At 41.5% G+C, this 24,044-nt stretch overlaps 1 protein-coding gene across 1 annotated transcript; it reads left to right on the plus strand.

The window, feature by feature from the left end:
• The first annotated feature begins 9,338 nt into the window (after window positions 1-9,338).
• On the plus strand, window positions 9,339-22,868 carry ptger3 (prostaglandin E receptor 3 (subtype EP3)). The gene is made up of 2 exons (XM_073063111.1): window positions 9,339-10,273; window positions 19,275-22,868. The coding sequence occupies exons 1-2, from the start codon at window positions 9,479-9,481 to the stop codon at window positions 19,569-19,571; spliced, it is 1,092 nt and encodes a 363-aa protein (XP_072919212.1). The 5' UTR covers window positions 9,339-9,478; the 3' UTR covers window positions 19,572-22,868.
• The last annotated feature ends 1,176 nt before the right edge of the window (window positions 22,869-24,044 follow it).

A 24,044-nucleotide genomic window follows, 5' to 3' on the forward strand; every position in this document is an offset into this window, starting at 1 on the left:
GTCATTCTCCTTCAAAGAACAGGGTTTCCTCTCTCCACCATTGATGCTGTCCTCACCCACGCCTCCTCTATTTCACGGACATCTGCGCTCACCTCATCTTCCCACTGCCTTAACAGTGATGGTGTTCTCTTGACCTTACTTACCACCATATAAGCCTCTGTATCCAACACATCATTCTCCGCAACCTCCACCATCTCCAAAGGAATCTTCCCACCAAGCATATCTTTACCTCCTCCACCCCCTCCTCCACTCTCTGCTTTCCACAGGGATCACTCCTTCCCCATTAATCTCCCTCCTGACACTTAGCTCTGCAAGCAGCCAAACTGCTACACCTGCCCATTCACCTCATTCAGGACCCCTAATGGTGCTTCCAGGTGAGGCACCACTTCATCTGTGAATCTGCTGGAGTTGTCTATTGTATCCGGTACTCCTGATGCAGCCTCTATGTTGGTGATACCTGTTATAAACTGGGGACCGCTTCATCGAGAACCTCTGCTTTACCCAGCAAAAGTGGACCAACATTTTATTTCTGATCCCATTCCCACATATGGGTCCATGGCTTCCTCTTTTGCCACAATGAGGCCACTCTCAGGATGGAGGAGTAGCGGCTTGTATTCCCTCTAGGTAGCCTCCAACCTGATGGCATGAATATCACTTTCTCCTGCCGGAAAAAATATCTTTCCCTTTCCTCCCTCTCCTCCTCCTCCTATTCCTCACTGGCTTACCTCTTCTGACCTACCTGTCACCTTTGCTTGATGTCCCTCCTCCTTCCCTTTCTCCTATGGTCCACTCTGCTCTCCTTTCAGATACCTTCATTTCCAGCCCTTTGCCTTCCCCACCCAACCTGGCTTCACCTATCACCTAGATATTCTTCTGCCCCCGCCGACACACCCACCTGTTTATTCTGGCATTTTCCTCCGTCCCCTCCTGTCCTGAAGAGAAGTCTCAGACCGAAATATCAACTGTTTGTTCATTTTAAACACGAGGAAGTCAGCAGATGCTAATGTTCATTTCCAAAGATACTGCCTGATCTTCTGAGTTCTCCCAGCATTTTGTGTGTGTTGCTTTAGATTTCCAGTAGCTGGAGAATGTCTTGTGTTTAGAGTGCAAAACTTGTTTTGCCTGCTGCCCATACAGATGGATCCATTGCAACGTAGCTCTAGGTAGAACAGTAAGAGTGCAAAGTGTTGAAGTGCAAGGTCACAATAAGATGCGTTAAGCAGTCAAAAGTCCATCTAATTTTACCAGCAATCCAATCAATGGTCTTATAACAGTGGATTAGAAACTATCCTTCAGCCTGCCAGAATGTCCTTTCAGGCATTTCTATCTTCTGCTTGTGTGGGGGTTTGTGGGAAATTGGTGAGAGAATGTCTGGGTGGGTAGGGACTTCGACCACCTTGACCTGCTTTACCTAGGCAGTGAGAAGTGTGGGCAGAGTCCAGGGAGAAGTGATTGGGTTCCATGATGTGCTGAGCTGTGTCCACGACACTGCAGTTGCTTGTGATCGTGGGTGGAGTAGTTGATAACCCACCACGATGCATCCAAATAGAATGCTTTCTATGATACATCAATAAAACTTAGTGGTGGGAGAAACTTAAAAGGATATGGCATCCACAATGAACAGTGGGACCCTTGTGAGAATTGAGAAACAGGAATTTGCATGTAGAAGTACAAGGATTCCTGAAAGTGGCAGCACAAACAGATAATGTTATGAAGAAGATGTATAGGCTGTAGCTGGGACAGAGAATATGATGTTCATGAATGTTGTTTATTGTACAACTTTATAAAATACTGTTTAGGTGACAAGAAGGCGTAGGTTTAAGATGAAAGGAAGAGGTTTTAAAGGGATTTCAGGGAAATGATTTTTTTTTACACAGAGAGTAGTTGCTGCCAGAGTAGGTGATGGAATCGGATTCAAGCCCTATGTTTAAGAGACATTCAGATAGGTAAGTAAAAAAAGGATATAAATGTAGTGTGGGCAATTAGAGTTACTGTACATGGACAAAAATATCAGCATATACATGGAAAGATAGGGGGCCTATTTCTGTGCTGCATATCTCCACAAAATCATGACTTCATGAAATCTAATTCAATTGAAAAATCAGATTGGGAAGACTTTTTATTTGGTGGAGTAGCTGCTCCATTTGTGATTGAGGATTTGCAGTTTCATCTTACTCAGGAGCTGCAAAAAGCGCTTGCTATCTAATGCAGCATCTCCACGCTTGAAGCATCAGTCAGGTGTTCCCAATAGTTGCATCAGCTTTCTGTATCCCAGGCATGTGCTAACAAGCTCATCATCCATTACTGGCTAATACACTTGTTACCATAGAGATATTTCTAGTCTGGCTTGAGCTATCCAACCAAACAGAAGTGGGAGGTGATGGCAGAGAAGAAATGATCCAAGCGATTAGTCAATGTATGGAGGAACTAGAGAATCTCCACATGCTAGAAATCTTGAGCAAAACATTTCTGGGGACCAGGGCATGCCCCATATGCAGAATGCTGGAGGAACTCAGCAAGTGAGGCAGCATCTATGAAGGAATATAAACATTTTAGGGTCCCAGCCTGAAATATTGATTGTTTATCTCCTTTCACAGATGCTGAGTTCCTCCAGCATTTTGTGTGTGTTAGTCAGCACATGGACCAGCACCTATCAGTCCCCAGCAATGGTCACAAACACTGCAGCAGCAAGGGGTACCTTTCTGCCACGTACCTTAGAGTTGAGCACCTGCATTGCCTCCCATGGCCAGCTGACTCAAAACCAGTTCTTGGGTGGAGCCGGTGCATTTTGCCGCAGTGGTGCCAAGCCGTGTGCTGCTGCTGGTCTCTAAAGCCCCTCAAGCACAGGTAATAATGTCTTCTATCGGTTCTCCTCAGTCCTGTCATCTGAGAAACACTCCTCCCTGTACTTGGCTTATTACTCAGGCAAAGGCAACATAAGGTTCATATTGGCTCTTGTGGTCAAATGTCCTTGCATTACTGAATATTGTAGAAACTCCTAGATCTGGAACCCTACCCCTCCCTTTACACCAGGATTCTTGACTTCTTGGGTGGCAGAAAGTCCCATGACTTTCCTCTACGCTAGTGCCCCACAATCCTGCGTCTTCAGCCCTAACTTTACTCCCTATAGATTTGTGACTGTGTGGCCATATTCTGCTCAAACTCCATCTACAAGTTTACAGATGACACCACTGTAGAAGGTCAGATCACAAATAATGATGAGTACAAGGAGGAGACAAAAACAGCTGATCCAGGAGAGGACAGTTTACATTGAGTTTGAGCGGATTGAGAGCTTCAGGTTCCTAAGAGTGAACATCACCAATAATCTGTCTGGCTCCAATGACTTGTATGTCACGGCCAAGAAAACTTACCTGTAACTCCTCAGAAGCCTAAGAAATTTAGCCTGTATCCTTCGAGCCTCATCAATTTTTATTGATGCACCATAGAAAGCCTATGCTTGCAAGAAACTACAGAGTGTTGTGACAGACACAGCTCAGCACAGCAGGGAGACCAGTCTGCCCGCCTCCCTCCCCTCCCCTCCATGGCCTCTGTCTACTCTCCTTGCTGCCTTAGTAAAGCAGCTAACATATTCAAACACCCCATCAACAACAAACTCAGTCTGCGAAAATGCCATCATAGCTTGCCCACAACTTAGTAACTCTAAACCATGTGTCTTTTAAATGTGGAAGGAAACCAGAATATCTGGAGGAAGTGTATGTGGTCACAGAGAGAATGTGATCGTACAAAGAGCAGTGGGAATTTAACTCATGTTGCTGGCGCTGTAAAGTCTTATGCTAAATGCTACACTACTATGCTGCCCTGTAGTTTAGAAGTAACAATATCTTACTGCAATTATATTGGGTCTTGGTGAGCGAACACCTGGTGGAAATATGACCTCTTTACAACAAAAAGGATGCACTTGTCATGCAGACAGTGAAACAAATGTGTATTATACATGTTCTGGGTATGGCGGGTTTCTTGTATGGATATATATTGAGTAGAGTGGATCTATATTCTTGAGTGTTTAGAAGAATGAGAGGTAATCTCACTGAAATGTACAAAACTCTGACAGAGCACTACAGGATGGATCCAGGGAGCATGCTTCTCTTGGCTGAAAAGCCTCAAGCCAGAAATCTCAGAAAAAGGAGTAGACTATTTACATTTGAAATGGGAAGAATTTTTCACTCTGCATCCTGAGTTATTGTAACATTCTGTCTTGAGAGACACAGCCATTGAGTTAATTCATTTTAAGGACCAATAAATTTCTGGATACAGTATTAAAAGAATTTGAGTGATATAGGGGTAATGCTGGGCCATAGAACTGATCTAGAAAGCAGGTTCAAATAGTCTACTCCTGCTCTTAATTCTGGTGTTGTGCTCCCACAGTGAACTAAATATTGTGTCAATATATTTAAATATCTATGTAAAGTACTGGAAATACTCAACAGTGAGGCAGCATTTGTATAGAGCTTGAAATAAAAGTTAATGTGGTTCAAAGACCCTTTATTAGAACCACAAACATGAGAAAACAAATGTGTTAAGTTGCAGAAAGAGGATTGGAAAGAACAAAGATCTCATTTGTGTATGATGGAGTCCAAGGTTGTCTAGGTGACACTAAACTTTGAATGATAGATTAAATGGGCAATCCGGAAAAAAAGGAAAATACATGCTGGAACTAATAGGAAACATTGCAGTTCCAAATAAAAAGAGCATGCTGTTCCGACTCATCAAAATAGGCAGGATGTGTGAAAAGATTAAACTGAGGTGAATAAACAATTGTAGATTAAATGAATGAAGGAAAATAATGTGGGAAATTATCAAGTTGTGTATATTAAATGGAAGAATATAAGAACCATGTAACTGAAATAGAGATTGCAGAAAACTGCAACTAAAGGGATTGGTGGGTCTTTGTGTATGCAACGCAGAAAGCTAGACCACAAGTGCAATAGTTAATAGGGAAAGCTAATGGAACCCTTACCCTATTTCAAGGGAAGTGGGAGTATAAAAGTAAAATATCTTACTGCAGCTATACAAGTGTGAGTCTACATCCAGAATATTGTGAACAATATTGGTGCCAATGTTTAAGGAATGATATTATTTCACTGGGCATGATTTTGAGAAGTTTCATTCGGATGATCCCAGATAGTGAGGGGTTATCCTTTGAGGGATAAGTAAACAAGTTTGGGCCCTGTTCATTGGAGTTTAGAAGAATGTGAGGTGACCTTGCTGAAACGTACAAGATTCTTGGAGAGCTAGATAGGGTAAGTCTGAAAGCATGTTTTGTCTAATCAGAAAGCCTAGAACCAGAGGATGGGGTACCAGAGTTAGTCGGTGCCCATTTAAGACTGACTTGAAAAAGAATTTATTCTCTCAGCAGTTGAAGCTTCAGAACTTCTTGTCACAAGAGTGCAGTGGGAGCACAGTGCTTGTGTATATTTAAGGCTGAAGAAAATTTCCAATTGGTAGGTGAATTAAGGATTGTAGGGGAAGGGCAGGAAAATGGAGTTGAAGAACTTTGGATCAGATGCAATCTTATAGAACAGCAGAGTGGCCTACTCCTGTTCCTACTTCTGATGGGCTTGCATTCAAACTAATTGGTTGTGACCTGAACAGGAAATTCTAGTTATGTGAAAGTGAAGAAAGTGCAGATGTTCTAAAGGGACATCCTTGTAATCTGAGGCTGCACTCTCGTGTCCTGAACTCCCTACTATTGGAAATATCTTCTCACGTCCACTCGATATAGACCTTTCAATATTTGAGAGGATTCAATGAGACTCCTTGTTATTCCTCTAAACTCCAGTGAGTACAGCCCAAAGCCATCAAACACTCCTCAAGCATTAACCCTTTCATTCCCAGGATCATTTTCATAAATCACCTCTGGACTCTATCCAATGCCAGTGCCAGCACACATTTCCTTGGATGAGGATCATCAAAGGTGTCTTGCAAGTCACCAATGCACCCTTCTACCCCTGTCCACCAAGTAAGTCAGACTACCAGGCTGTGCTCCATGCCACTGCATATAAATAGTAGCTAAAACAGAATTCAGTACAGAGAGCCATACAGTGCTGCTCTGAGGAAATGGATAAGATTCTACATGACTGCTTTGAGTTGATAGACTGGTTCATGTTCAAAGACTCAGCAGCCAGTTGAGATGAATATGTCACCATCATCATGGACTTTTTTAGCAAGTATGTTGAGGACTGTGTACCAAAGAGGGCAAAGTGAGAGTTTGCAAGTCAGAAACAATGAATGAATCAGGCGATACACTACCTACTAATGTCTAGGGTTGCAGCCTTCAAATCAGATTATCCTGATGCTTGTGAGAAATCAAGATACGACCTCAAACTCTAGCAGGGATGCCAAAAGACAATACCAGTCCACTATAGAGTCCTGGATCAGCCCCCCCCCCCCATTGTGGCAGGGTTCAGATGATGTAAAAGACTGCAAAATGAAGAAGGGCAGAACAGACTTCCCTTCTCAGTGAGCTTAATGCATTCCGTGTACATTTTGAACAGGAAACGATTAAAATAACATTATCCAAATTGACAGTCTCCAATGTACATGAGCCCACAGTCGTTACTGTGAATGCAATATCAGTCTTCAGAGTGTGAACCTGTGGAAAGCATTTGGCCCAGGTGGTGTCTCTGGTCATGTACTTAGATCCTGTGTCCTAGATCAGCTAGCAAGGATGTGTACAGACTTTAAGAAGACCACAATCATCTGGATACCAAGATAATGTGCCTTAATGACTACCATCCAGTGGCTCTGACATGCATCATTATGAGGTGCTTTGAGAGACGGATCATAATGTGCATTAACTCCGGTCTCACAGACAACCTCAACCCACAGCAATTCACCTTCTGCAAGAACTGGTCTGTGGTTAATGCCACTTCCCTGGCTCAACTCTCATCTCTGTAGCACAGGCTTAGTAAAGACACCTACAGTAGTTTAGACTAATGATTAGTGACTACAGCTCTGCCTTCAACTTCAAATAATCTCATCCCCAAACTATTAGACCCCTTACTTCCCTGAAATTAGATCCTTGACTCCCTGACCAACATGCCACCATAGAGATAGGCAGCCCCACAAGACTGTACAAACAACCCCTTACTCTACTCCTTATACACCACCATAATGGGTCAAAATCTCAAATAACATGAGTTTGAGTACAGGAAGGAGATCAGAGAGCCTAGTGTCATAACAACAATCTATCTTTAATATCAACAAAGAGCCAAGCAATGACTTCAGGAAGGGGGTGGAGCACATGTTCATATTAGCATGTTAACCGTCCTTAAGTCAAGAAGGTTGAGAGTTTCAAGTTCTTAAAAATGAACATCATACATAGTCTGCCCTGGTCCAGCCACTATAAGATAGAGGAGCAGGATTAAGCCATTTGACCCATCAGGCCTGCTCCACCATTCATCATGGCTGATTTATTAACCCTCTCAACCATATTCACCTGCCTTCTCAACATATACTTTGATGCCCTGATTAATCATGATCTTATCATTTTCCACTTTAAATATACCCAATGACTTGGCCTCTACAGCCATCTTGGCAATGAATTCCACAGATTCACTACCTCTAGCTGAAGACATTTCTCATCTCTGTTTTAAAGGAACTTCCTTGTATTTTGAGGCTGTGCCTTCTAGTACCAAACTCCCCTACTATTGGAAACATCCTCTCCATGTCCACTCTATAATGGCTTCACTATATTTGATAAGTTTCAAAGAGAGCCCCCTTCATTATTCTAAACCCCAGCGAAGACAGGCCCAGAACCATCAATGCTCCTCAAACGTTAACCCTTTCATTCCTGGGTTAATTCTCCTCTGGACCCTCCCCAATGCAGGCGCATCCTTTCTTAGATATGGGGCACAAAATTGCTCACAATACTCCAAGTGTGGGCTAATCAATGCCATATAAAGCCTCGGCATTACACCCTTGCTTTTGTATTCTAGTTCTCTCAAAATGAACGCTAACATTGCATTTATTTTCCCCACTGTCGCTATGGCCAAGAAACCTCACCATTGACTACTTCCTCCGAGGCTAAAGACATTTGGCATGTTCTCTCTGGCCTCATCGGTTTTTTTTTGTCAATGGCAGCAGAGAAGGCTTTCGGGTGTATCACGGGTTGCGACTTCAAGAAACGGTAGAGTTGTGGTCAGAGCTCAGCACAGCGGGGAAACCAGCCTCCCCTACCTGTACTCTGCCTACTCATCTCACTACTTCGGTCAAGCAGCCAACATGCCCCCATCCACCCGGGACATTCTGTCCTGATAAAGGGTCTCGGCTCGAAACCTCGATTGTACTCGCCTGGCCTGCTGAGCTCCCCCGGCACTCTGCCTGTGTGTTGCTTCGATTTCCAGCACCTGCAGGTTCTCTCTTGTTCCTCACCTCTTCCCACTCCCATTCGGCAGAAGATACAAATGGCGGAAAGCACGTGCACGAGGATCAAAGACAGCTTCCATCCCGCTGCTGTAAGACTATTGAAGATTCCCAAGAACATGAGGATGAGCTCTTGATCCCACAGTCTGCTTAGTTGTGACTTTACACCTCACTGTACAGTACTGTAGCACTTAATTCTCTATTATTGTTTTACTTCGCTCTACCTCAATGCACCTCGTATTGCATTGATCAGGATGAACGGTATGCAAGAGAAGGTTTTTTTGCGCTGTATCTCGGTAGATGTAACAATAATAAAACAATTTACCAAAATTTTGGTGGGCAGTTTTATCTGATAAAAGAACGAGCATCATCGACCGACCTCGACTTTTCACCGAAGTAAATGCCGCACGTTCCGCTTTCGTCTATATTGGACAAAATCTAAAAAGTCCTTCGGGTATTTTTTCCTTCTTTAATCAGTGCATTGTGGCACTGCAATCACAACAGCGGGACCCAAGCAATCATCTCCATGCTTAGAATCGCAAACTATGCGCCAAAGGACTACTGTATCAGAAAGCACCAGATATTATAATAACCAAAAGCGAGATGCGTCAGGAATGTTACAGAACCATCTACCGGGGTTTATACAGCGTGTTACTGTTTATGATTATTCTGATTTTAAACTCGTAAATGCATTTTAAAGAAATAATTTCGAAGCTCTTCACACTTCGAAACTGATGTGCGTGTAATATATGTGTGTATATCTATGTAATATATATGTATATATACTATTTTGATCTAACCCAGCCCTCCCTTCCCCCAACTCCTCCAACTAGAGATGTCTGGTCTGATCTCTGATCAATCGAGACACGATTGGCGTGGTTGGTGAGCACGCCCCTTCGCCGTAAGCAACCCTGAAACAAATACTAAATTCATTGGTTGGGGAACTGCCAGACTTAAACCGTACTGCTCGCCGACAGGAATAAAGCAGACTGTGAAAATGTCTCGTATGCTCAGCCCCTCCACGCGGTGATGATCTTGCCTTGCCCCGCACATCTGTACTCATCGCAGCCAGTGGACCTGTGGGGAGCTCGGGATGTGGAGCAACACTACCCTCAGCTCCGGGGAGCGCAGCAACGATTCCGTGACAGGGTCCGAACAATGTACTTCGGTGTCTATCGCCTTCCCGGTCACCATGATGGTCACCGGCATCGTGGGCAACACGCTTGCCTTGCTCCTAGCTTACAGTTCCTATCACAAGAAGGGGAACAGGAAGAAGAAGTCCTTCTTGATAATCATTGGAGCCCTGGCTCTAACCGACCTGACCGGCAAACTTCTCATTAGTCCCGTCGTCATTTCAGTGTATCTAGCCAACCGGCAGTGGGACAGAGTGGACTCATCGGGTAATTTGTGCGCTTATTTCGGCGCATGCATGACTATGTTTGGGCTTTGCCCCTTACTTTTAGCTAATGCTATGGCGATTGAGAGGACGTTGGCCATCTATGCACCCCACTATTATTCCAACCACGTGTCCACCAGGCTCACCAAGCTGGTGGTGCTTTCCATCTGGGTCGCCGTGGTGATCTTTGCCATGCTGCCGGTCGTCGGCGTTGGGAAATACTCCCTACAATGGCCGGGTACTTGGTGTTTCATCAATATTGGAAAGCCTGCCTCGGGCATCAACTTCTTTGCTTCGGCGTTCACCGTGCTGGGCATCATTTCCTTGCTGGCCACACTGGCCTGCAATGTCGCCACGATCCGGGGTCTGGTCGTTCGCTGCAGGAAGAAGGTGCCGTCCTCCAATAAGCAGTGGGAAAGAATCGCAGTGGAGACTCTGATCCAGCTGTTGGGGATCATGTGCGTGCTCACTGTTTGCTGGTCCCCTCTCCTGGTGAGTAAATTGAACCCTCATTGAAAATATCTTACAGTAATCAGAACAATTTGTATTAGTGTTCAGAAGTGGGCGAGGTCTAGCCAACACCGGCTGCCGGGATTGCCAACCTTAAGATCAAAGGAGCAGGATTGGGCCAATTGGCCCATCCTGTGTCTTAATATCAACCAAATTCACTTTTGCAGAATGTCCTTTGTAGATAATGTGGTCTTGAAAGGAAGTGATATTTTTCAGCTTAGTTATTCGCCGGTTATCAAAATGAAGTTTGCATTTCAGTTCTTCTCGATAGGTCATTTTGGATGCGACGTTATTGTGGCGGCATGTGCGGTACAGAAACGAACTTTTGTCCCATCCGCACATCAGCAAGATTAGACTGAAGACTTTGAATAAATGAAGCATGCGAACATAAAATGTTGATGTGTGTGTGTGTGTGTGTGTTGGGCGGGAGGGGTGATAACAGCCTTGTAAATATCAAGTCATCAAAAGCACACAATCGATAAACACACCTAGAAGTGTAATATCTTCATCATCTTCGGACTTGTCACGTTGATGTGATTTACGCTCCTAAATACATTCAGTGGCTACTGTATTAGGTGCACCTGTACACCTGTTCATTAATGCAAATATTTAATCAGCCAATCACGTGGCAGTAACTTCATGCGTAAAAGTAGCGAACATGAACGACAGGTTCAGCTGTTGTTACCAAGCCTCACGGCTGGGAAGAAATGTAATCCAAGAGATTTTGGCCGTTGGTGCCAGACGGGGTGGTTAGGGTACCTCAGCAACGACTGATCTCCTGGGATTTTGACACTTAACAGTCTCTTAGAGTTTACAGAGAATGGTTCGAAAAACAAAATATAAGTCCAGTGAGCTGCAGTTCTGGGGGCGAAAACACCTTGTTAATGGTTCAAGCTGGCGGGAAGGCGACAGGAGCTCAAACGCGTTGCACCAGCGGAGCATCTCTGTACGCATGACGTGCTGAAACTTAAGGTGGATGGGCTATAGAGCAGCAGAAGACACGAACGTACAGTCAGGGGTCGCTTTATTAGGTACCGAGTGTATGTGTCCCCTTTGGGTTCATGCAGATCCAACTCCGAGTAATTGTTCTGGAAGTTACTGGAGCTACCACGCTGTGCCTGTCTGTAGAGGGGTACGGAGGGCCGCTCTGTCATCTAACAACGAATAGATGAGTCGTGAGCTACAAAATATTAAGATTTTGAAAGGACTTGATGGAAAAGACAGGGGATATTTATTCAAGATAGAGACTAATGCAAGATAGAGGGGATTCAGGAGCAAATTATTTACCCTAGAACCTGTCACGTGCTCCCGCAAGGATTAGTTACGGCACCTTGAATTAGATGGATCGAAGTCAAAATTAGACCAACAGGTAATAGTTTCTGAGGATAGTTAGATAACGTGGATGTAAGGATATTTTTACAGTGTTATTTTGTTCGCAGACGCTTTACTAAGTTAATCTAAAAGGAAGCTTTAGATTTCGGATGCGGGAGCTACTCAGCAAGTCGGGCGTAATTTGGGAAGGGAAAGGCAATTTACAAGGCGAATAGCTGTGACCATATGCCGGCCGGCCAGTGCTCGGTCCTGGACGTCTTGGGCTTCCAGATATTCGCACTTAAATCGGGTCGCTTACAGATGAATACTTCCCTTATTTTATTTTATTTACTATTTTAAGTTATTTGTTCGGCGTTAAGATTGTAGATGAGATTCAAATAGTTTTGTTTAAGAATTCATTCTTTTGAATAGTTATTCAGGCAAGCTTCGACGGCCCGGCGCACCACCCGATGCCGCCAGCAAGTCTCGATATATTCTGTCACAGCCCCTTATCGGTTATCTGTACAAATCGAGCTGTGCAGGCGGGAGTGATCGGAATCTGCGGCCTTCCGCACCGAGAAGAAGTAGGGCGGGTGGGCAAGGAGATGGGCCGTCACTCAGATAGTAGGTTGGTGTGGGCGACCCTTTGAAATAGATGCCAGTGGTCTGCCTTTTTCTGGCTATCGTTCTTATTCAAACGAAAACTTGTTGTAAACCGATCTGTGGTCTGGTGAAGAAGACACGATACCAAAGCTCTTGGTATGTTCCTCAAGTAAATGTGTTTGCTGATTAATGTAGATGTGATTAGGTCCATAAAGTAATAAAAGTATTGCAGGGCTAGATCAAAAGCGAATGAAATTATATATGCTTGAGATATTGTAATTCTTAAGACTATCTTGGGACATATTGGCATTGAATATATGCAGACTCACCACATATTATCAGGGTTTCATCTATTAGGTTGAGCAATTACAAAAACTGGCCTTGGCTTTTCCAGATGAGAAGGTTGATTTGACTGAGATTAATTAACTTCATAGGAATTGATATGGCTTGGTCAAGAAAGTGTAACTTTAAAGTCAAAACCAATTAATATCAATATATTTTGCTGGCAAAGGGTTTAGTGATGGTTGGAATTAGATGCAAATTAACCTTCATCTCACTAAATCAAGTATTTTGCTAATTGCATAGTTACTTTGTTTTTCATGCAGTGGTGTGTGACTATGCAATTGTGTGAAATCTATAATTTGATGTTATACCTTGTTGATGTTGAAAGAGTAAGTACTGATATGATAAATCTTTGATGCCACTTTTATGATCAACTTGCAATGTCCTCTTCTCAATACTACCTTCAGTGTGAGACACAAGAGCCTGAAGACCCATGCACAATGATTCATCAACAGCTTCTTCACCTCTGTCATCAGACTTCTGAATGGTCCATGAACTCACGAACACTACTTTATTATAACATTTTTTGTACTATTTATTCGGTAATTTAGAGTCATTTTTTTGTATTCATGTACAATTGTCACAAAACAACAAATTTCACACCATATACAGTAAGAAAACAATGGCAAGCCTGATTCTGATCTGAATTTCTAAATTGAAATTCCAAGGTGCTGCATATTTTACTGAAAATAAATTTTTCTAAACTATCTTTCTCTAACTTAGATTAGAAAAAGGTTAAACCTCCATTTTGAACTCAATTTTCTATTGTTTCAGGCACCATTTTGTCCTCCTGTGTCCCTTTGTATCTTCCTAAATACAGTATATTAATGATTATTTTATGCCATTTGTACGCTTAGATTATTAGCTCTCTATTTTTTAAGCTAAGCTAATGATGGAAATACAGAAAAGCTGTGAATCCATTAGATATCCGTGGGAATTAACACTTTACACACCTGACCAACTCAGAGCACAAATAATTTATTTTTACTTTCTTTCACGGGTCAGTTCGTAGCACTCTTCACAATTGAAAGTTGCAACTTCTAATTCCCTCCCTAGAGATTCGTCTATACAAATCTAAACAATCATTCACTAGTTCTTGTGTAACATTAAGTTTCCAGAAGAGAAATTTTTGGGATGGGGTATCTAAGAGCAGCTTCAAGTTCCTGGGTGTCAGGATCTCTGAGGATCTAACCTGGTCCCAACATATTGATGTAGTTATCAAGAAGGCAAGACAGCTGTTATAATTTATTAGGAGTTTGAAGAGATTTGGCATGTCAACAAATACACTCAAAAACTTCTATATTTGTACCGTAGAGAGCATTCTGACAGGCTGCATCACTGTCTGGTATGGAGGGGCTACTGCACAGGACCAAAAGAAGCTGCAGAAGGTTATAAATCTAGTGAGCTCCATCTTGGACACTAGCCTACAAAGTACCCAGGACATCTTTAGGGAGTGGTGAAAGACAGTGTCCATTATTAAGGACCTCCAGCACCCAGCGCATGCCGTTTTCATACCGTTACCATCAGGTAGGAGGTACAGAAGCCTGAAGGCTCACACACAGCAATTCAGGAACAGCTTCTTCCCATCTGCCATCCGATTCCTAAATGGACATTGAATCTTTGGACGCTACCTCACTTTTTTTAATACAGTATACAGTATTTCTGTTTTTGCACATTTTAAAATCTATTCAATATACGTAATTGATTTACTTGTTTATTATACTTCAATTTATTATTATTTTTTCTCTTTCTGCTAGATTATGTATTGCATTGAACTGCTGCTGCTCAGTTAACAAATTTCATGTCACATGCCGGTGATAATAAACACCCAATAGTGATTTATTTTAATCCTAATGAAGACAAAAGAACAGAGAAAGAAAAAGCACAAAGAAAAAAACTACACCTGCTCCTACACCTCCTTCCTCACTACCATTCAGGGTCCCAGATAGTCCTTCCAAGAGAGGCAACAGTTCTGTTGGGATTACCTACTGTATCCAGTGCTCCCGGTGTGGCCTCTTTTATATCAATAGGACACGACATAGATCGGGAGATTGCTTCACCGAGCACCTACACTCCGTCTGCCAGAAAAAGGGTGATCCCCGGTGGCCACCATTTTAATTCTACTTCCCGTTCCCATTCAGACATGTTAGTCCATGGCCTCCTCTACTGTTGCGATGAGGCCACACTCAGGTGGAGGAGCAACATCTTATATTCCGTCTGGGTAGCCTCCAACCTGCTGGCATGAGCATTGATTTCTTGAACTTCTGGTAATTGCCCCACACCCCTCTGCTTTATCATTCCCCATTCCTATTTTCTTCTCTCAATTTATCTCCTTACCTGCCCATTACCTCCCTCTGATGCTCCTCCTCCTTCCCTTTATTCCATGGCCGTCTTTCCTCTCCTATCAGATTCTCCTTCTCCATCCCTTTATCTCTTTAACAGTAGATTTACCAGCTCTTTACTTCATCTCTCACCCTCCCAGTTTCACCTACCACCTACTAACTTATACCCTTTTCTCCCCTCCCCCACCTGCCTACTCCCATCTCATCTTTTACCTCCAGTCCCGATGAAGGGTCTCAGCCCGAAACATCAACTGTTTACTCTTTTCCATAGATGCTGCCTGGCCTGCTGAGTTCCTCCAGCATTTTGTATGTGTGCCAAAGAAAAAGTCAACAGCTTTGTAGAGAATATATGGTTGTCATTTCTGGCTTCTGGTAAATTATGTTTTGATTGGGAGTCACACATTGAATTGTCCTATTGATTTTGTTAGTCTATTTTGAGCCTCAGAAGATTTCTAATTTTGTTTTTAGCTCATTTATATATTAAGAATCCTCAGCTGGAAGCCTTCCTCCTGGTTATGAATGAATAATTAGAAAATTGGTCTTTTCTGGATGCTGCTTGTCCATCATTGGTTCAAGAGAACTTGAAAATACTTTTGATGCTATATTCTGTTTAAATTATCTTCCACTTTATCTTGGCCTTTATAATATCAGTGAGGCCTTTTTGTATGATTATAATTGCTTTTTGATAACGTATTTATTTCTTCCCATCTGAAGGATAAGCTTTCTGGGAAATGGTTTCTCTTATTGATTTTGCGTAGCTTAAAATAAATAAATCAGTCTGCCCAGTTGGGTGTGTAATATTTTCACTTTGCCAAGATGATTCATTATCCTAAAGTAATAAGTTTGGAAACACAGAGCAAATAGCGCAAAAATGTTGTGAGGATGGAACAAGCATCTTAAAACTATATTGAGAATAACAAAATAAATATGTAGGCCAATAATTGGTAGAAAAAAATTAATGCACTAAATTGCAAATAACTGGATGTAGAAAGGAAATATAAGCCATGAACAAAGTTTATGAATGGTGCTGATACAACTTTGGATAAGCACAGAATGACTTGTGAATCCTGGTAGATTTTCACTGAACATATCGAATTATTGCAAAATAGCAATCAAGAACGTCTATTGAATATTGAAAGACATAACTAAAATAGAAGATATCCCAAGACATCATGATCAGAGTGGACAGTTTTCAAATCTCAAATGCTGTGCCCAATCTTAGACACTAATTGATATTGTGGGAATTTTAACCTCTTGGAGAAGTCACAGTTCAAGAAAAAGCTGAAGGAACATTTGCTATTTATTCTGCTAAGGGGACATTTGATAGTTAGGGTATATAGACTACTGTTAACTTTATTGGTGAATATTGGTTTTAACTTAAAAGAGAGCAAATGGCCGTAAATACAAAATCATGAAACATAACATTAAAGCTTGGGGTCTACATTTCCATGCAAAACATTAACATTTAGAGTGGAGTGGTGTAGAAGAAAGTACATTTTTAAGGATGTATCCTACTATTGCTGTGTGAAAAATACTTTTGAGTGGAAAGACTAAAATGAACTACATCATCTCACAGTGGTTCATTGTGAAAGCCCATGGAGGGCTTTAATTCATGCAGAACAGACACGGGCCATTTGGTTTACCAGATCTGCGCCAATTATCAATTAACCGTTTGACTTATCTAACACTGATCCCATTCTTCTCCCCACTTTCCCATCAACTCCCCCAGATCTACCATTTGGGTTAATTAGCATATCAACCTGCATATCTCTGGAATGGGGAAGAAAACTGGAGGACTAGGGAAATTACACAGATATCATTGGTTGTCAGGTTTGAAACCAGGTTGTTCGAGCTACAAGGCAGCAGCTCCACTAGCTGAGTTATTGTGTCATTCCCAAATGGTAGAGTGAGCCTGGCATATTTCACTGCACTCAGGTCCTCTTACTTGTACTCCCTTATAATAATATAGAAAAAGAGCTTTGAATCGATTCTGCATGTCAGTACAATCCAATCAATCTGAATTCTCCACTTATTTCCCTTTAACCTACTTTCCCTTGCATGCCCACTAACATCCCTCTGAAGTTGGAGAATCAGGGGATGTCAGTGGGCATGTGAGGGAGAGTAGCTTGTAGGCCAGTAACATAAGGGGCAACTTACAGTAACCAACTAACCTAATAGTCAGCACATCTTTAGGAGACTGGAGGAAACTGGAGCAACCAAGCAGTTGCAGGAGAATGTGCAACTGAACACAGACAGCACCTGAAGTAGGTCAAGTCTGGATTGTAAAACTGAGACAACTGTTCTACCCTCAACATCCCTCCACCACCCAGAGCTGTAATTTCACAGAATGTCATCCACGTTTATATGTTTCTTCACTAACTAATTCCTGTCTTAATGAAACTCATTTAGTATAAAGTGAAACTCATCACTAGGAGTTCAGTTTACTAAAATCAGTATGACCAATAATGATACTTACACCCAGCTGCTTCTTTCACTGAGCAATGCAACCAAATCTAACTTTAAAGATGCTCCAGACACTAAACTTTATCTCTTCTGAATATCAGTTTATTTAGATGAGCTTAAAATGCTTTGCAGAAACTTGTTTCTATATACTTTCTTCCTTCCTGAAATATACAGCCATTGGTGGGAAGTTTGAGATTCTTACAGTGGTGTTGTAAAATACGGTAGAGACATTATCCTCATCACAAATCACACTCAGATCAGTAGATTATTCAGGAAATATTTGAAGCTATGCTGTGCCTTGCAAAAGTATTCAACTCCCAACCCTTTGTTCACATACATGAGTATTACAATCAAGGATTTTGATCAATTTAACTGAGAATTTTTATTCACTTGCACCTTTTTTTCACAGTAGACTCCAAAAAAGAGGAACAATTGTAAAGCAGGAAAACTAAAAATTCTAAACTAAAATGTCAGCACTTCAAAAGTATTCCTCCTTCTTTGCTCACTACTTATTAGAACCTCCTCTCGCAGCTATAACAGCTTTTTGGATAAGTCGCTATTAGCTTTACACAACATTTTGGAGCAAGATTTGCCCATTCTTGCAAAATTGCTGAAACTGTGCCAGGTTAGTTGGGGAGTGGCAGTGGACTGCAATCTTGAGGTCTTACCGGAGCTATTCGATCGGGCTAAGGTCAAAACTCTGACTGGGCCACTCAAGGACATCAATTTTCTTCACTTGAAGCCACTCCATAGTTGCTCTGGCAGTGTGCTTTGGGTTTTGGGTCATTGTGCAGCTGAAACTTTCCTACCCAGTTTAAGCTTTCTGGCAGAGGCTAGCAGGCTTTTATCCAGGATATCTCTGTATTTAGCAACATTCATTTTCCCACCAATTCTGACCATATTTCCAGTTCCAGCTGCTGAAAAGCATTCCCTGAGCATGATGCAATCTCCGTCATCTTTTACAGTAAGTAGTGTTAGTGTTATCTGGCTGATGCACGGTATTATTTACGCCACATGTACCGCTTAGTGTTGAGGCCAAAAAGTTCCACTTTAGTCTCGTCTTTACAGTGTGGGAAGTCTTTACAAGCAAGGATATGTTTTATTTTTAGCCAGGGGTTCTTCCTTGCCACTCTTCCTTAAAACAGCATTTTTTTGCAAAGCCTCAGAGATTGTGGAGTCATGAACTTCATCTCCAGTTGCAGCCACGGACTTCTACAGTTCATTCAGTGACTGTTGGTGTCACAGTAGCCTCTCTTACAAGTGCCATTCTTCTCTGGCAATTAAGTTTAGAAGGGCAACCTGACCTAGATAGTGTGTCTGTGGTTTAATATTCTTTCCGCGTTTTCACTATGGACTGCACTGAGCTCCAGCATATGTTCAGTGCCTTTGAGATGGTCTTGTATCCTTCCCCAAATTCGTACTTCTCTATTATCATTTCCCTGACTTGTCCTGAATGTTCTTTTGTCTTCATTTTGGTTTGGTCTGTTGAAAATCTACCATATTGTTGGACCTTACAGAGAGAGGATGTATTTATTCTTATGAATACATTGAAAGCAGGTGATCCTCCAGTTTTCTACATCAACAAATTGGGTGAGTTGGTAAGGTGATACAGTATATTGCACCTGAGGAAAGTTAACATAGGAATGAATACGTTCTTTGCCTCACAATTTTGGTTTTTAATTCTTAGTAAATGGTTGACAGGTTTTGGAATTTTTCTTTTGATTTGACATGTTTTGTAGATTAGCTCAAAAATCCAACTTCAATGTATTTTAAATTTAGAAAATGAGGCAGTAAAATGTGAAAATTGTTGGGGAAGCTGAATACTTTGTCAAGGCACTCTATATATAAATATCTATGTATATAATGTTTTGTATCACAAACTTTTGCTTTTGATTAATATCTTTTAATCATATCTTCCTCAGGTATTGATGCTGAAAATGAACTACATGGAAAGTTCGCCTGCGGGCTGCTCCATTTCATCAGCCGCGTCATCGATCTCCAGCACTGAGCCGCAAAGTGGTTGCAATTCTCTCCTCACAGCAATTAGACTAGCTTCATTAAATCAGATCCTTGACCCCTGGGTTTATTTGCTACTCCGAACAATCCTATTAAGGAAGGCACATCAGGTGGCCAATGCTGTTACTAATTGCTCGGTAGAGGGTTTGAAAGAGATTCCAGTAACAGCTGAAACAAGGGTCCATTTGAACGAACAACCATAAATCAATGCCTTACAACCTGATTGACGGCAGGATGAGGAAAATTTGAACCCCCTGTTGCCTTTAGACTGTGCATATAAACCAACTCTTATAAATTTTGAGAAAAACTTTATTTGTTTTATCTGAGCTGCTGGATGAATGAATCTAAAGTTTGTAAATATTCCTTATAAATCGTTTACCTCTCATTACATTTGATGGTTGGCACAGTGGAGATGCAACAGCCTATTGCATATGGATTCTACAGGTAGTTCCACTCAGTTTATCTGTAATATAAGAACATTTATTTAAAAAAAACAGAGGAGCTGGAGAGAACATTTGCAAATGTAATGATCGAATGTACATTGCTGGAAAGGGAAACAGAATTAATAATAACTTCCTAAAAGGAATTAGCTAAATGAATGGATTGACAGGAGTTTTTGGAAAGAGCGGAAGAATTGGAGTACGTAGTTAAAAAGTTAAGGATTCAGCATAATAACAATTGGCTTCGGTTCCGTGAGGTATTATTGCCAATTTAGACCTGAACAAGAATGTCGAGAAAAGAAAAAGAATGCAGCAAAAAGAATTAAAAAGTTCACGTTTGATTTTAATCAAAATTTAATCTCAGAATTTAATCACATGTTTGTGCCAAGTTCACTGATTTATGTGTACTGGTGTAAGAACACCATATTTGGCTCATTTATTCTGGAGCTTTGATCCTGATTTAACCAGTGATAATACTTTTCTTTCCCTTTCTTTTTACTGTGCTGTTATAGCATTATGGAGTAATGGAGCATAGAAACAGGTCCTTTGGATTGATTCATGCCAACCAAAATGCTGATCTAACCTAGTCCCATTTGCTCATATTTGCCCATATTTCTCCAAACCTGGAGTTCCCAACCTTTTTTATACCATGGACCAACACCATTAAGCAAGGTGTCCGTGGACCCCAGGTTGGGAACCCCTATCTATTCATCTGTCCAAGTATCTTTTAAATATTTTACTATACCTGCCTTTACCAGTTCCTTGGGCTGCTCATTCTATATGTTCCCCATTCTCTGCAGGAAGTTACCCCTCAAGGCCATTTTAAATATTTCCTCCCTCACCTTAAACCAATGCCCTTTAAACCTTTTTTTTAACAGTCAGTCAAGTTTATTATCATATGTACAGATGCAATGAAAAACTGACTTACAGCATCAATGATACGAAACATGAGATAAGCAACATTCTGTTTCTCCAGGAAAGCATTCACCCTATGTATGGTTCCCATCTTTTTATATACCGATTTTGCCTTAATCATTCTTCTAAAGTTTATTTACTTATTAGGTAGCTGCATAGCTAATGGACAGCCAGGAAATTACAGAGAACCTCTGTCTTGTGTCAAATAATAGCTCATTTGAAATAGGAATTTTGTACTTGGGAAGAAGACAGCAGCATCAAAATGGATAAGGAAGTTTTATAAGAATGATTATATGCTTCGATGTCTAATACAGAAATGCTGACTAACTGCATTCAGAAGTATCTAAACAATATTCTCTTTGTAAAAGTTACCAATATATATGCATATGATAACCGTAGAATTTAAAGGCAGTATTAAATATTTGCACATATAGTGTTGTAGTTAATGTGGTAATTATTTTTATTATATAATTCAGAAATCAATGACATATAATTAAGACCATAGACCATAAGACATAGGAGCAAAATTAGACTGCTCCACCATTTCATCGTGGCTGATCCATTTCCCCTTTCAACCCCATTCTCCTGTCTTCTCCTCATAACCTTTCATGCCTTGACTAATCAAGAGCCTATCACCCTATGCCATAAATGTGCAATGACCTGGCCTCCGTAGCCACCTGTGGCAACAAATTCCAAGATTCACAGCCCTTGCTAATGAAATACCTCCTCATCTCCATCTCCATGGTCGTTCCTTAATTCTGAGACTGTGCCCTCTGATTCGAACCTTCCCCCACTATAGGGATCATTTTCTTCATGTCCACTCTGTCTAGGACATTCAACATTCAATAGGTTTAAATGAGATCCCTCCCCACCCCATTCTTCAAAATTCCAGCAAGTAAAGGCCCAGAGCCATCGATCGCTCCTCATACAATAAACCTTTTATTTCCAGAGTCATTTTTGTGAACCTCCCCGAACCCTCTCCAATGTCACACATCCATTGTTCAATCAGTGGTCCAAAACTGTTCATAATACTCCAAATGAGGCTTCACCAGTGCCTTCTAAAGCCTCAGCATTACATCCTTGCTTTTATATTCTAGTTCTCTGGAAATGTATGTTAACATTGCATTCGCCTTCCTCACCATCAACTCAACCTGCAAGTTAACATTTAGGGAATCCTGCAGAGGACCCGCAAGTCCCTTTGCACCTCAGATTTTGAATTTTCTCTCTGTTTAGAAAATAGTCTATGCATTCGTTCTTTCTACCAAAGTGTATAACCAATACTTCCCACCATAGTATTCCATCTGCCTCATTTTTGCCCATTCTCCTAATTTGTCTAAGTCCTTCTGCAGCCTTTTGTGTTTCTACATTACCTGCCCTTCCACTTATATTCATAACGTCCACAAACTTGGCCACAAAGCCATCAATTCCATCATCTAAATCATTAACATAAGATGTAGAAAGAAGTGATCCCAACACCAACCCTTGTGGAACACCACTAGTCACCGGCAGCCAACAAGAAAAGGCTCTCTTTATTCCTATTCTTTGCTTCCTGCCAATTGGCCACTGCTTTATCCATGCTACAATCCTTCCTGTAATTTCATAGCTTGTTAAGCAGTCTCATGTGTGGCACCTTGTCAAAGACCTTCTGAAAGTACACAACATCAACAGATTTTCCTTTGTCTATCCTCAGCGCCAGAGACCCAGTTGCTGCGGTTCCACCCCCCCCCCCCCCCCACCCCAGTCCGTTATCTCCTCCAAAGGTATCCAAAGCAGGGTTACTCTGCACTGGCCATTCATTTCCTTTCCCTCTCCTCTCTCCTGACAATCACCCAGGTATCTGCGTCCTGCTTCTTAGGGTTGACTACCTCCCCGTAGCACCTATCTATCACCTCCTCATTTTCCAGTATGAGCCAAAGGTCATCGTGCTGCAGCTCCAGTTCCTTAACATGTTCCCTCAGGAGCTGCAACAATTAAATACAGAATTTATGTAATGCAGATCCAAAATTTAATTTGAAGAGTTGTATTTTAATCATATGGAATTCATCAGTGATATATTTTTCAATATGGAGTTGTTATCGTCACTGTAAGAGTGTTAATTATGTTGCATATATCCAATAAAGTTATCAATTTGTGTTGTGTCCTAAAGTGAAATGTCCTAAATTGTTCCGTTCCATACTATATAAATAGTTCATACAAGTGTGGCTGACTGTTTTGAATAATTTTTAATTATTTTGTACTGTTGAGTTTAATCAAAATTGACATCACCTGCACTTTTCTCATGCTTATCTAACCAAGCTGGAGTTATTTTCCACCCCTTGCTAGGAATAAATATGACCCCCCCCCCCCAAATATCAAAATAACAAAACTAACCAATTACTGATTCTTTCTCCAGTGTTTTAAAGTGTGATACACTTTAACTCTCTAGGCCATCCCTTTAAATCACAAATGAAATGTATTTAACTCATATTTGCTATAACCTAATCACTATTTTTAACTTCTCGTACCCCAATCAGCCTGGATGATTGTGGTTTAGTTCTTATTCTTTGGTTCAATACTTAGATCCTCCAATTTTAAAATGTGTAACGTTGATAAACCCTAAGTAAGATGGCAATGCATTCAGACACATTGGCCTCTGAGGGGCCAACCAAAGGTGCATTTTTTCTTTGTTAAATGTGTTTTTTATTACAATCGCAAGATGGTGCTGGGCTCCAAGTGCTTCAGGTGCTGTCGTCTACCCCATCAGGGAGCTGCTTGTTGATTGGGGGCCAGTAAGGTTGTCCAGTGTGTCAGTGAAGCTGGACTGGGCCTAGATGCAGACTACGTTGCTGCCTACTACTGGAAGACATTGGAGCTAGTATGCAAAGGCACCATGCAATGTAACAGTGGGTGATTGCCTTGAATGTTTCTCTTGCAATCACTATGATTGCAGGGTAGACAAAGGAGATGCAGTGGATGTGGTGTACCTGGATTTTCAGAAGGCCTTTGATAAGGTGCCACACATGAGGCTGCTTAGCAAGGTAAGAGCCCATGGAATTACAGGGAAGTTCCTAGCATGAGTGGAGCATTGGTTGATTGGCAGAAAACAGAGAGTGGGAATAAAGGGATCCTATTCTGGCTGGCTGCCGGTTACCAGTGGAGTTCCACAGGGGTCAGTGTTGGGACCACTGCTTTTTACGATGTACATCAATGATTTGGACTATGGGATTAATGGATTTATGACTAAATTTTTCGATGATACAAAAATAGGTGGAGGAGTGGGTAGTGTTGGGGAAACAGTGAACCTGCAGAGAGACTTAGATAGTTTAGGGAATGAACAAAAAA

The sequence above is a fragment of the Hemitrygon akajei genome, chromosome 12 (genome assembly GCF_048418815.1).
Source record: "Hemitrygon akajei chromosome 12, sHemAka1.3, whole genome shotgun sequence".
Taxonomy (NCBI): domain Eukaryota; kingdom Metazoa; phylum Chordata; class Chondrichthyes; order Myliobatiformes; family Dasyatidae; genus Hemitrygon; species Hemitrygon akajei.

What these genes read in the sequence shown, in the direction of transcription:
- ptger3 (XM_073063111.1), top strand. Translation starts at nt 9,479, where the DNA reads ATGTGGAGCAACACTACCCTCAGCTCCGGGGAGCGCAGCAACGATTCC. An exon ending in TTTGCTGGTCCCCTCTCCTG is followed by an intron (nt 10,274 to 19,274) that starts GTGAGTAAATTG and finishes TATCTTCCTCAG; the next exon opens with GTATTGATGCTGAAAATGAA.